General features: G+C 39.0%; 1 protein-coding gene and 1 long non-coding RNA gene across 8 annotated transcripts in view; one reads left to right on the top strand and one right to left on the bottom strand.

Moving 5' to 3' along the window:
- The window catches only part of LOC138761671 (uncharacterized), a 191,642-nt gene that overhangs the window by 50,909 nt on the left and 125,782 nt on the right, over positions 1-14,951 (bottom strand). The gene's annotated exons all lie outside the window — the stretch shown is intronic.
- itgb2 (integrin, beta 2) overlaps positions 1-14,951 on the top strand; it is a 146,792-nt gene that overhangs the window by 94,698 nt on the left and 37,143 nt on the right. For all 7 annotated transcript variants that reach the window (XM_069934213.1, XM_069934214.1, XM_069934215.1 and 4 more), the window contains exons 9-12: positions 2,044-2,133; positions 8,831-8,968; positions 9,567-9,757; positions 11,640-11,872. In XM_069934213.1, the coding sequence (XP_069790314.1) occupies positions 2,044-2,133; positions 8,831-8,968; positions 9,567-9,757; positions 11,640-11,872 (652 nt within the window). The remainder of the gene's footprint in view (positions 1-2,043; positions 2,134-8,830; positions 8,969-9,566; positions 9,758-11,639; positions 11,873-14,951) is intronic.

The following is a 14,951-nucleotide window of genomic DNA, read 5'->3' as shown; positions in this document are numbered from 1 at the left end:
AGTAATGATCAGTTGGGGAATCCACTTGCCTTTTCATTGATTGTTGCAGCCTTGGTGTTCACTGTGTGCATATCCTAGCGACCTGTTCCACCACAGTATTGCAATTCCTGTTTGCTCTCCAGAGCACATCTGCCTAAGTGGCGAATTTTTTGGGGTTGCTGAATTCCTCGTCGGCAAACAGCAGTTGGATATCCTCAGGCAGCTGTTCCAGAAAAACGTCCTCAAAAAGCAGACAAAGCTTGTGCCCCTCAGCCAAGGCCAGCATGTCACTCATGAGGATGAATGGGGACCCTGTCCCCTAGGCCGTCCATGTGCAACAGTCAGGTGGCGCTCTTGTGCTGTAAGAGCCTGAAAGTTCGGGTTAAAAGCTCTTTGAGGGTATCATATTTTCATTGTTCTGGGGGCTGCCGCAGGAAATTGACAACTCTTGCTGCTGTGTCCTGGTTGAGCAAGCTCACCAAGTAGTAGTACTTCGTGGCGTCAGCAGAGATCTGTCAGAGCTGAAACTGGGCTTCAGCCTGCTTGAACCACACCAGTGACTGTGCTGTCCAGAATGTTGGCAGCTTCAAGGAAACTGCATGGAGGGTTGACTGGTCAGTCATCTTCAGAACCAAATGCCGTTTGGTCCATTCAGGGTCACCAATGTAGCAGTTGCTACAGCAGATAATGGGAGAACGACACACACACACACACACACACACACACACACACACACACACACACACACACACACACACACACACACACACACACACACACACACACACACACACACACACACACACTTACTGTGGTTATAGTTAAGACTGGTTTATTGAACTCTCTGCCCAGTTTCCCATCACTGGGCCCAGTTTTCCCACCGGCAGAAGTGACGACAATGGCATTCCGGCTGCTGATTGGTCAGCGTTCCTGCCGTGCAGGCAGTCGGCCGGGGATAAAGGCCATTAGCAAGCACGGGCTTTGCAAGATTGCCATGTTCATCTGCCATTTTGTGTATCAGGCCACTTTCCTGGTAGCGGGCCACTACAAAAGCACCATTACCAATTATAAAAAGAATGCCTCTGTAGTCATCTTTCACAAACAACATAAATGTATTAGCTTGTAATTTATGCAATGTTAATCTAAAATATGAAACAAGAACAGAGCATCTTTTATCCAAACCATTTTTCATTTTGCACTTTAATAAGATGAATAACTGTAGATAACAGTAAAGATGTGAAACCCTTTCTGACCTGAAGGGTGTGGGAGAAACCATCAAAGTATCAATTAACTATGACATTTCTTGTTATTCAGCTTTGCGCAAATGCTTTTGTTCCTCAAAAGAATTAGAACAAATCTTCTGATATGAATTGTATGTATCAAATGAATGACCCTAATACCAGAGTATTGGAATTTAGGTTTGTCTAAAAGCCATGCTTCTGTATAACCTGCACTGAATTCTTCTCACCACTTACCAAACGGCTTTCAAGATACAGTATTTAATGTATGTTGGTTCCAAAGATAGCTGGAAGTGCAACAGCCCCTTTAAGTCTACTTCTATATTTCTATGAAGAAAAAAGCTAGTGTTTGCTGTGCTTTGAACTTAAATGAATTTCAGCTTTTGGGGACATGAATGTTTGAAACTTCTGCACTCTGGAAAATTAGCATAGATGCACATAAAGGATGGTTAACTGTCTGAGAGGGAGAAGGAATACAAAGTCAGAGGATGAAGTGGGAGGACTAGAGCATAAAGGCTAATTAAATCCAGCCAGAAGCTAAACCTAAACAAAGCAAAGAACAAATAGTGACACTGTGTATTAACATGATTATTCTACTTTATTCTCCCTTGAAACACAGCTTGTGCTAATCCAGTCTGTTATCCAATATACTGAAAGGCTAAGAATGCCCAAAGGCTTTCAAATTATTAAATTCTATTCATTATGAACAATTTTAAATACTTCATTTTTCCTGGTTGCTCATGTTACTGCATTTTTTTAAACATTCTTACAGTAATAGTATAGAAGTAAAAGATGTCTTCTTTTATCTTTATCTGTTTCATTACAGGAACTGAGCAAAATGATTCCCAAGTCTGCAGTGGGTGAATTGAAGGAGGATTCCAGTAACGTAGTTCAACTAATCAAAGATGCTTATAATGTAGGTTATGTACAGAAAGAATTTAAATCTATTTCCATTTTCTTGCCATAAGGAGTAGGACCATGATCAAATAATTACGTAAAGTGAATTAGCATATTGGTCAAAGACTAAATATTTGGTTATTTTACCATGCTAGAATCAGAGAAAGATTATAACATGGAACAATCATCTTAATCATGCTTTCTCTGAGACAGCAGTCCAGCTAACCTATCCTATCTCCACAGTCAAGTAAAGCTATTTCTTATCCAATTCACCTTTCAATTTCATCTACTATTCCAGATTCTTACCACTTAGAAATTATAATTTTAACCTAAAATTATTACTTTTGTGTTCTTTTGTGTATCAATTTCATTCTATGTCCCTGATTCTTGCCCCTTCTGCTGGCAGGAAGTTTTTCTCTTCTTTGCAGGGGAAATATATCTCTTGGCTAAAGACCCTAGAATTGGAGGTCTCCGTGTCAGAATAGGGGGAAGGCTATTTTGGACTGAAATGACAGATTGTTTCTTCAGAGGCTGGTTAATTGAGGAAATTCACTCCCATGGAGATCTGTGTTTTCAATGATTTAAAAAAAAACATAGAAATGGCCAGATATATGATTATTATAGGACTCTGGGCAGATAGAGGTAGGGTAGGAAAATGGTGTTGACGTAAAAGATTGGTCATGATCTTCCTGAATAACACAGCAATAAGCTAAATGCCATTTTCCTGCTCTTGTGTTCTCCCCTAGTATCATTCAAGTAAATATCTTCTACTTCCTATCTAAAGCCTTAACATCACTCTGAAAGAGTGGTGTTCAGAAAGGGTCACCACACTCTGGTTGTGCCTGAACTAGTGTTTTGTAAATGTTCATCGTAATTTCCATGCTTTACAGACTATAAAAGCAAAGGCAACAAAATTAACATTTATAAAGTATTGGTTCAGCAACATTTGGGGATTTGTTTCTATTTATAAATCACTCCCATCCATCCAAAATGTTTTTTTTTTAGAAATTGTTTCCCAACCTGCTGTGCCTCATTCTATGTGTTTGGGAGATAAATTGAGAAAGGTTTGTTCGAGGAGGTCACACACAAACACTTTAAAACACAGAATTTTTGCAGGAACTTTTGCAAGAGAGCTCAGACTCATGATGGACTGTTATTTGCAAAAGGCAACAAATGTAACAACAGGCAGTAGCCGCTCTGTCTGGAAAAGAGCATTTATTGTCTGGAAGGTCATGTGATCTTTTCAAGCAGAGAGCAGAAAAAAACAGGTTGCTCTAAGAGATGGAGGGAGTGTGAGAGAGAGTGAGAATGTGTGTGTGTGTGTGTGAGAGAGAGAGACACACACACACAGACATCAGTTCCAGAGGGACAAGCTGGCAAACTTTGGAAGACTGGCTGTCCGATGTTACCCTTGGAATAGGAGAAACAGAAAGGAACTCTGTAATGACCTGAAAGAAAGAGGCTATCATATGGAGAACCCTGAAGGGGGCAAGTTTTGTCAGCAAGACATTGGAGTGGCTGATTAAAAAGGAATCCACTGTGGATGTCCTGGAACAAGAAAAACTCTTTCTCTGAAAACCAACAAGAACCCTTCTGAGTGGTAACCATTTACCTGTTGAGTACCAAAGCCTGGTGAACTTTATTAATTTTAACTTCTGTGCACAGTTCAAGAATTGCCTGCAACCAGTGACATTGGACTGTGAACCAAAGAACTTTGCTGAATTTACACACACGTGCGCTTAGAATTAGAAGGGGGTTAAGAAGGTTAAGTGAGTCAATAGAGATAAGTTAAAGTTTGATTCTATTTTCATGTTCAAAGATAATTAAAAGCAACTTTTGTTTAAGTTACCCTTTGTAATGGTGCATATCTTTGCTGCTGGGTTTTGGGGTCCTCTGGACTCATAACAATACCCTCTGAGTTCTTTGCTCCTGTACACCTTTAAGTATTCCACACTCATTATTGCTTCTCCCCCTTTCTGCTGATACATAATATTTAATATTTTTCTGTATTAAATTTCAATTGCTACATACCCCATTCCACCAGTCTATCCATATCTTCTTGCTGTATTACTTATGATATTACCATTCCCCTCAATATTCGGATAATATCCTGACAAAATGGCAGCACTGCTATAACAGAGCTGTCGCTGGTGCAAACTCAGGAGAGCTGGAAGCAGAGAACAGCACTGTTTCTTCAGGTCCAACCGCTTGGTCCTAATGTCGACAGCTCCCTACCGACTTTAAATGGCTGGTAAAAGGAGCAGATGGTGTTTTTAATCAAAATTCTGCAACTGTGGGGTTTGTGCCCAAGATGGCAGTGCTTGGCAGCAACACAAGGAGTTGCAGACTTTGGGAGAGCAATGGACTGGTGCAGGGTACCAGAAATGGGGAGAATACCCCCTGTTGAGAAGGAGAAGCATAGGATACGACCCTACAGGGTAGTAACTATGGCAATGGACCAGTGAAGGGTTGAGCAGCTGAAAGTCCGACATCAGTTGTAGGCTGCTGGAGACTGTTTCATGGGAACCAGGTATCGGAATCAGGATTCAAGAGCATGCTGACAACAAGAGAGGCTCCTGAAGGGCCTCAGGCACTGAAAGCTTCTTGAATCATATTGAAAGTTTAGATCTGATGCTCAGGTTACCAATGCATCAAACAAGGTCCGGGCAGTTCCAGAGGCTCTGGTGACTCTTTGTCTGCCTTGAGGCAAATAAAAGAAAATTTTGTGTAACACAGTGCAACTCTGATTATCCAAAATGATTGGGACTGGGTCTATTGGAGAACTGGTCATTTTTTAGAAACAGCCCAGCAGCAACAGCAAATCACTTGTATGAATGTTTAAACAACAACAAATAACAAGGGAAAATTTTCTAAGCATTAAAATAATGTTTTTGACCAAAACAAAATGCTGGCCGCAACGACGCCGCCAATCATAGACCTCCCAACCACTGGCGATGATCCCTAACAAGAACCCACCACTGCTGCTAATCCCTGGGAGGCTTCCCGGGCTGGTGGAACATTCACTGGTGACTCAGCAGGCTGCTATCTTCCTGCTCACCGAAGCTTCCAATGCCCAAGTCCAGACTTCAAATTCTCCCCTAGGCCTACCGCACACACACAAAGGGGAGTCCGGTGTGCATGCTGATAGTTGGCCAAGGGGAGAGTTCGGAGTCAGGAGGGAACTCCTCTGAGCCTGAGGTCCCCGCTCCTGCCCGGGAGGGCATTCTCCTTGATGATACCAGGACAAGAGATTATTCCGACCGCTTGCAGCTGGGAGACAGACATTGAAAGTGTGATGGATTATATTATATTTTATATTGTATATAGATATGTTTTTGGAGGAGATAGATTGTGGGGGTTTAGTGTAGGTCACAAACAAACTCGAACACTTCACAAAACAGATCTCATTTGAAATGGCAGTGCTTTGCTCAAGCCAGCAGTCCAGGCTCAGAGTGCCTTTGCAAAAAAACTTTGAAGAATGCCTATAGAGACTTCACAAGTAGATGTTAATTGGACATGTTGTGGAGTAATGGATTATTGTTTTGAAAACAACAGGTGAATGGACTCAAGATTGGGTCTGGTTCTGCAATCTGTCTGGTTGCAGTTTGCTGTTTTAAGAAGATCATGTGGTTTTGCAAGGAGGGAGAGAGGAAGATAGAGAGAGAGGGAGAGAGAGAGAGAGAGAAGACCAAACAGGCTTTATCTAAGAGAGAGAGAGAAAACTGGTTTCCTGTAATCATGGCAAGATGGCAGCTTGTTGAAACTCCATTTTGAAGATGGGTTGTGAGTTCTGAGTTTAGCCTGTTGAAAACCCTTGTGGTCCATACAAGAGAAAATGGCTAGCTAGAGTGTTTCACCTGAAAGAAGGGAAACAAAAGGAACTCTGTGGTGACCTGCAGAAGAAGAGGTTATCATTTGGAAAACCCTGATGAGGCAAGTTTCTTTGACAAAACCCTTAAGTGGCTGATTGGAGGGAATCAGTTTGCTTGTGTTCAACGAGCAACGAATCTCTCTCTCTCTCTGAAACCAACAAGAACCTTCCTGAGTGGTAACCATTTAAGCACCAAAGCTTGGAGAAAATTCATAACTGTTAAATTCTGTACACAGTATAAGAATTGCCTGATACTGGTGAACTTGGAGGAGTGAGATGTGAGATTGGACTGTGAATTAAAGAGTTTTTCTGAATTTATACTGTTAGAAGCCCAGAGGACCCCAAAACCCAGCTGCAATAGATATTCACCAAGATAAATGGTTACTTAAACAAAAATTGCTTTTAATTATCTTTAAACATGAAAACAGAATCATACTTTAACTTATCACTATTGACTTAATTAACCTAACTTAACCCCCTTCTAATTCTAAGTGCACGTGTATGTAATGTGTGTGTAAGTTTAGGAAAGTTCTTTGATCCACAGTTCAATCTCACTTGTCATTCCTCCTTATACCGTGCACAGAATTTAACATTTATAAAGTTCACCAGGCTTTGGTGCTTTAAAGGTAAATCGTTACTGCTCAGGAAGGTTCTTGTCAGTTTTCAGAGAGAGGTTCATTGTTTGCTGACACCCACAATTCATTCCTTTTTTAATCAGCCACTTCAGTGTCTTGCCGAAGAAGCTTACCCCCTCAGGGTTCTCCAGATGATAACCTCTTTCTTTCAGGTCACCATAGAGTTCTTTTTTGTTTTTCTTATTTTGTGAAACATTAGACAGCTAGTCTCCCCTCCTCTTGCATGAACCACAAGGGCTTTGACCAGGCTGAACTAAGCATTCACAACCTGTCCTCCAAATGGGGTTTTCCACAAGCTTGCCAGCTTGTCCAGTTCCAGTCCCAGTTGCTGCTGCTGACTGTAAAACTGCAGAACTGATCTCTCTCTCTCTCTCACTCACTCACTCACTCACTCACTCACTCACTCACTCACTCACTCACTCACTCACTCACAGAAATCATGTTTTATTCTCTCTCTGCTTGCAAAACAATATGACCCTCCTAGAATAGTAAGTTCCACTCCAGACAGAATGCGGCTCAAATAAGCTATTTCATCTGTTGCTTCTTTGGAAACAACAATCCATTAGTGAAGTCTTGTGGGCCCTCTCCAAAGCTTTTGCAAAGGCTCTGGGGCTGACATGTCTATCATTATTTTAAAATGTCTGCCAATATTTTAAATAAAATCTGTTTTAAAGTGTTTGTTTGTGACCTACACTAACAAACGTGTCCCAATTTATCTCCCAAAAACATATCTATATACTGTCACAATACACATTACATACACATGTGCTTAAAATTAGAAGGGGGTTAAGTTAAGTTAATAGTAATAAGTTAAAGTTTGATCCTATTTTTATGTTTAAAGAAAACTAAAAGTAACTTTTGTTTAAGTAACCATTTGCCTTGGTGAATATCTATTGCTGCTGGATTTTGGGGTTCTCTGGGTCTGTAACAAAAGAAAGAGGGGAGGGAGTTACCTGAAACAAGGACAATTTCATGTCACTTGAATTTCATGTCGTGAATTTTATTTTCAAGGTATGAGATAATTTTGGCTCTGAAAAAATTTCAGAAAATGAGGATTTCTGATTGTTTCATATATCATCATTAATTCAAATTTTTAAAAAAAATTCAGACAAATGAGGTTTTCAGAGAATCTGATTTTGGATAATCAGAGTTGTATTGAATTTCATTTTTTGTATTATTACATGGCAATAAATGAATCTTAAAATAATTAATCTCCCATAACCTCTACTTTTCTGTAGATTTTCTAATCTATAATCTTCACCCTATTTTGTTGGCTATAAAATATCTCTGGTGTGTTTTGGTAACTCATTTGTTTTTTTTAAACACTGAACTGCTCCAGGATATTCTTTCTCTCAATGTTGCAAGATTATCCCCTATCACCAGGCCCACCCTCTCCTTTTTGATAGACCTTGTATCCAGATATATTTATTATCTTATCCTCTCCATATTTTTGCTCTGTTGCTCTCTCTATCTCTTAGAAACATCAATATCCCATGTACTGTCAACCGACCTTTGATCTTCTTGCACTTCCCAGTTCCATCTAACACCTGACTCTTTTTCAAATCAAATCAAATCAAATAGCTTTTTATTGTCATTGTACAAGTTATACAACGAGATTTATGATAGCAGTACAAGGTTACCAATTTGATTGATTTGATTTGTTCCTCCAGCCTCACCTCATCTTGCCCCATTAAGAACTGATCCCGAAACTTCAGGAATCCAAACCCCTTTTCCCCACATCACCTCAGCAGCCGCACTTTTCAACCCTTTTCCCACAAATGTGCACTATGTTGGAGAAGCTCATAAGGTCAAACAAGATACTTTATATAGCAAAGATAAAGATACATAACAGATGTTTTAGGCTTGAGCCGTTCATCAAAGTATAAACAAAATGTGGGCACTGTTTGACCTGCTGAGTTTCTCTTGCATTGTATTTTTACTTCTCTGCTATTCCTCCATTGGACACATTTATTAATAACTAGTTATACTGACTAAATCATCTGATACTTCCTTTTAACTTTTTGTCATTTACCCTTGTGGTCAAATTAATTTTTGTGATTAAATCATTATTGTTTTCTTATTTAACCCTGATTTTAAAAAAATATATTAAAAAGAACCTCTCTCCTCTTCAATAAATTCCCTCTTTACGCTTGGTAGAATATCTTTCTGAAGCAGTGTTCATCATTTAATGACTAATTTTCATTTTCCAGAATCTATCTTCTAAAGTGATAATAAAGCACAACACCTTGCCAGAAGGAGTCAGGATCTCTTACATATCCAACTGCAATGATGAAGGATCTGTGAGTGATAAGGAGGGAGTCTGCTTGGATGTGAAGATCAATCAGGAGGCAAGTTGGGACAGAGATTCTAATTGTGGGAAAGAAAAACAACAAAAAATGGAAAGATATTTCAATCAGGAGTAGGACTAGGAGGGGGAATATGTGCAAGTGGGAAGCCTGTATTTTGTACATTGAGCTTGTCTCTCCCTATTCCAGTAGTCTATCATCAATATTTTTTACTATAATTAAGATAGCAACATTTATTGCTAAATGTGCAGTAATGCTCTCTGGTCTAGTAATGAGAATAATTTATACTGTTGTATAACTCATCACTGTGAAAGAAAATCCAGATATTCAAAGGAAAGATAATAACAATTACTCAGAATTTGTATCCAAAACCAGAAACAAACTTGAAGGAAGCAGTCAGTGAACATAATCATTTTAGTGTACCTTTTCTAAAATAAATTACATTGTAACTAAAACTGAATAGTAGATTCAGGGAGGTTTGGAAGGCCCTGCTTGGATTGCAATGACAATTTCCCAAGTTATCTATTAATTATTGTTCGTAGCACAGAAAAAAGGGGAACATGTAGATGGAATATATTTGCTATATATTCTTCTAGTACCCCTTGATAACATTGATTATAATTTTTTTTCTCCATTTTAGATAAGTTTCACAGTCACAATAACTGCAGACAAGTGCCTGTCAAAAACAGCTTCCTTTGAAATCAAACCCTTGGGCTTCACTGAAAATTTAGAAATTAGTTTAAAGACAGAATGCAACTGTGAATGTGATGACAAACCTCATGCCTCTGAACATTGCAACAATCATGGTGCAGTCAAATGTGGTATATGCAGGTAAAGCAATGCTTTTAAAATCCCTTTATCTTTTGTGTCAAACTGCTCTTTTAATCTGCAGCTATTACAATTCTCAATTCCTTTATTCAACAAAGCTTTTGGTTACAAAATTTTGTTGGCAAATCCTTGGTGTTTTATTGTGTTAAAGGTGCTATATAAATGTTCATATTTGTGGCTGATTTTTCAACACACAAGAATGATTTTGGAACTGTGGATCATTTGATTTTTTTTCTGGGTATAATCCAAATATATTGTTTGAAGATCCCTTATGATTCTTGTCTCTCATCTCGCTGGTTGTCAACTTAACCCTTTAGACAGCAGCCATTTTTAACCTTTCATAATATATACTCTGGACAGGGTCTATGAGTAAACTACAGTATGAATCAGCTGGTGACTGGGTATAAAACCAATCCCAGAAAATGGGGACACTAAGTAGATGCACTTGTTGGTAATCCCAGAAAATGGGGACACGGAGTATATGCGCTTGTTGGTTGTCCCTGAAAACAAGGACACTGAGTCCAAAGGGTTAATTTTGTTTGAGGTTTATTTGCTGCTATCATTTTTTCTCTGTAGTTCATTCTATTTCAATTATCCAAGGACCATACTGCTAAAGAATTTCTGCAGAGTGCAATAATCTGAAAAATTCACTTCCATTGACCTCCACTACAATATGGTACAGGGAGGACCGGGCATTAATTTCTAGGTGTATACTTGTTGCACATCTTCCTTCTAGCCCCTCCATTACTGATGTGTTAATCAAGAATGGTTACTTTGCTTGCTTTAATCCTTCATTTTCCCTCAGAAATTCCAAGATGGATTTCTTTGGTCTCCAAGTGCTTGTAAAAGAAACAATTTTAAAATCGAGCATCATTGCGAGATAATTCTTTGATTTCTACATTTTGCAATCCAGGGTTCTGGACCCTCAGTATATTTTTTAAATAAAAGATAAAATTGAAGCTTTCTATTGTTTTTGTAGCTGTATTTGTTCAGATTGCTCTCAGTGAAACAGGTTAGGTTTGAAATGTATATGAGGGTACACCATAGGTTCATTCCATATATTGCTGAATAGCAAGGTCTGTGGGTCAGTAGCTCTTCAGTAAGACCAATATTTACCATGTTAACATAATGTGGAGAATACAGATTTCACACAAGCCAAGAGAAAGGGGGTGACTGCTTGTTGATCTGATTTGTCTGGAGGAGATGTAAACAGAGGAAGATGAATGAAAGCAGAAAATATCACAAGGAGATAAATGAGGACAGGGGAGAGAAAAGAATAATGGAACTCTGAAAGTGAAAACACAACAGGTGAGAGAAATCCACATTGATAGAAGCTGTTACCTAAACACTGGAGTCAGGTAACACAAGTCCCTATTGAGAAATATCTTTTGAGGAAAAAAAAGATTTGATATTGAACATTGTTGACCTTGCAAGTCTGATACAAACAAGAAAGTCTGCTGACCCAAATCATTCAATTCCATGTTAAGTCCCAGTTCCTGGTTCTCTCTTCATGCATCTGCCTGAGCCTTTGAGTATCTCACGTATTTTCAATTTTTGTATAGCATTGGTGATCAGATTTACATTAAATAATTTCCATTCACTTACTTTGGGTAGTGGTAAAGGGAAAAACATTGGATAAAGTTCAGACTGCCTGTTGCATTAAGTAGAAAGCATGGTGGAAATTATGTCATGCTATTAATATTTGCTTTATGGATTACCACATTCTCAGGTCATCCCAAGCAATGGATAACCATTGGAATACAGCTGTTGAACAAGTAGGCAATGAAAAAAGGGGTTTGGACAGTGGATGACTTATACTGTTTGCTTTTTGTGTTCATGCCAGTTGTCCAACTGAAAGAGCTAAGTGTGTATTTCTTTCTGCTAGTTGTGATCAGGATTGGTTTGGCAAGTTTTGTGAATGTGATCTTGGTAAGCGGTCTACTCAAGAGCTGGATGCAGCATGTCGTAGAGATAATGGATCAACCACCTGCAGCAACCAGGGAGACTGCATTTGTGGTGCATGCATTTGCCACACTAATCCCAACAAGAAAATTTATGGCAAATACTGTGAATGTGATGACCAGAACTGTGAGCGAAATCTGGGTAAACTGTGTGCTGGTGAGTATCTCTTTGGTGACATGTTTCTTCCTCAACATAATTCGTGTATTTAGCAGAATCTTACTTGGACAACATTAGCCTTTATGTCTAAGTTGACTGTAAAAACAAAGTTTATTTATCTGTGATTTGCTGACTCAATGCTCTAAAAATATACTATAAAAGCATTATAATCATTAATCATAAGCCTGGCATGTAGTTTGGCATCAATGTTTTGCTTCTTCCCTTTCCTTGCTGAATGGGAGTGATAGCATGTTTGGTTGATGGAAAGTACACAAATTGTTTGGATGCACTATCATTGACTTGACCTTCAATGAAATACCAGACCCTGGTGGCTCTTTGGATTGAATGGCTCTCTGTGGTTGGTGTCTCCTGACTGTTGCTTACCCTAGAGGTACTGACAGATTACCTTCACAGATCTTGTGAAATGATGAAATAAGTCATACTGTACAACAAACATGCAATAATGTCTCTAAATTAAAACATTTAAGTTAGAGTTGGTGAACACGATACTTTAACAACAAAGATAGAACATGTGGAAAGGTTAATCAAGCAATCAGTTAAAATCAGTGGTGAGAAAAACAATTAAATTCATACCAAAGGAAAATAGGAAAGCATCCAAAAATGAGAGGAATAGTGTTAATCGAGCTGATGCCTCATGACTCCAGTGACTTCATTCCTGATCCCTGATTCTGTGTGTGGAGTTTGCACATTCTGTTCAAGTTTCTCCAGAGGCTCCAGTTTCCACCCACATCTCAAAGAAGCACAGTTTGGTGGGATCTATTGATCTTGGCTGTGTGGATGAAAAATTAGTTTGCATATAAAAAGTAGGGAGTAGTAGTGGAAGGAAAGTATTCTGCCTGGAGGTCAGTGACTAAGGGAGTTACACAAGGATCTGTTCTGGGACCCCTGCTTTTTATGATCTTTATAAATCACCTAGATCAGGGTTTCCCAACCAGGGATGCGAGATAGCATTCCAGGGGGTGCGAGATAACATTTCAGTTTTTTTTAATAAATCCATACTCCTTCAATTTGGCTAATATGACGGATGATGAAGAGCTGAAGGAAGATCTTATTGAACTGCGCACAAATCGTGTTCTTGAAATGCAGTTTGAAAGCAAAACTTTGGAACAATATTGGTGTTCGGCAATTGACATGTTTCCAAGACTTTGTGAAAAAGCACTAACTGTGCTCATCCCATTCGCGATAGGACATACTTATGCGAGTCTGGGTTTAGTGCCCTTTTGTCAATCAAGACAAAATATAGAAATCACTTGGGTGCACAAGCAGACGTGCGGATTGCTATCAGCTACAAAGTGCCACGTTTTGGAAAACTCTTCAACAATAAACAGGAACAAAAGAGTCATTAAATTTAAATTGGCTTATGAACATTTGAACATTAGTTCTTTAATTTTTTTTAAAGAAATTTCATGCATGGATGAAATTTTTTTTGTTGGGTTTATGCAACTTTTAATTTGTTGTAATATTTTTTTCTTTTCCATATGTTTCATTTTTGTTTATATATTATTAAAAATTGATTATACAAATTTGTTTTGGTCACCTTCACCTTTATTCTTAAATAAATTATTACTTTATTTTTATTGAAATAATTATAATTATTCATAAATTAGATCAGCCATGATCGTATTGAATGGCGGAGCAGGCTCGATGGGCCATTTTTGGCCTACTCCTGTTCCTACTTCCTATGTTCCTATGTTCCTATTTAAGGGGTGCAAGAACATTTAAACATTTTTTAGGGGTGCAGAGCATAAAAAAGGTTGGGAACCACTGACCTAGATGAAGAGCAGGAAGGATGGGTCAGTAAGTTTACAGATGATATAAAGGTTTGAGGAGTTGAAGATGGTGCTGAAGGTTGTCGTAGGTTATAAAAGGATAAAGATAGGATGTTGAGTTGGGTGGAAAAGTGACAGATGGAGTTCAATCCAGATAAGTGTGAAGTAATGCATTTTGGAAGGGCAAACCAGAAGGCTGAATGCAGGGTTAATGATTGATTACTTAGGAGTGTGGATGAAAGGAAGGTAGATAGGATAGATAAGGCCTATGGGATGTTGGGCTTCCTTAATAGGGAGATTGAGTTCAAAAGTCAAGAGGACATGTTGCAACTCTACAAATCTCTGGTGAATATTGTGTTCAGTTCTGGTCACCTCATTACAGGAAGAATGTGGAGGTTATGGAGAGGGAGGAGAGAATATTGCCTGGATTGGAAAATTAGTCTTATGAAACAAGGTAACCAGAGCTGGGACTTTTCTCTTTGGAGCATAGAAGGATGAAGGGAGACTTATTAGAGGACTACAAGATTGAAAGGCATATATAGGGTGGACAACCAGCACCTGTTTCCCAGGGCAGGAATAGCAAACACCAGAGGACATGTGTACAAAATGAAGGGAGTGAAGTTTAGGAGAGACATCAGGGGAAAGCTTTTTACACAGAGACTTGTAGGTGCCTGGAATGCCTTGTCAGGGATGGTGGTGGAGGCTGAAACATTAGGGGAATTTAAGCACATGGATGGAAGAAAAATAGAGGGTTAGGAAGCAGGGAGGGTTTAGTATATTTTTTTTCAGGAATATTTAGGTCACCACAACTTTGAGTGCCAACGGGCCTGTACTGTGCTGTAATGTTCTATAATTGGCTGTTCTAAATTGCCAGTTGAATGCTGATGAGTGGCAGCATCTTGAAGTAACTGCTGGGAATGTGTGGAGAATAAAAAAAACAATAATATATATGGGTGGTTAATAGTGGACCTAGATTATGTGGGCCAAAAGGTCTGTTTGCTTTCAGTATGACTTTAAAATAAAAAAAATGAAAATAATAATGATCCACTGCAGCACTGCAAAAGGCAGAGCAGCTGAAATAAATAATGTCCACACCAAGTAGGTAAACCAGTAACTGTTGTTTATTCAAACCACATGCCTTGATAGGGGAGGCAACAGGATCACAGGAGTGATGTCATAATGTGAGGCCTGGCCGTTCCCCTGACAACACACTCCTGCAGCCTGGAGCTTCTGTGCGATGGGGGGAAAGCTCCTATGCCCTGACACGATAGCTGTTCCAAGTGGGCTTT

The sequence above is a fragment of the Narcine bancroftii genome, chromosome 4, assembly GCF_036971445.1.
Source record: "Narcine bancroftii isolate sNarBan1 chromosome 4, sNarBan1.hap1, whole genome shotgun sequence".
NCBI lineage: Eukaryota > Metazoa > Chordata > Chondrichthyes > Torpediniformes > Narcinidae > Narcine > Narcine bancroftii.
This window is presented reverse-complemented; position numbering and strand designations above follow the sequence as displayed.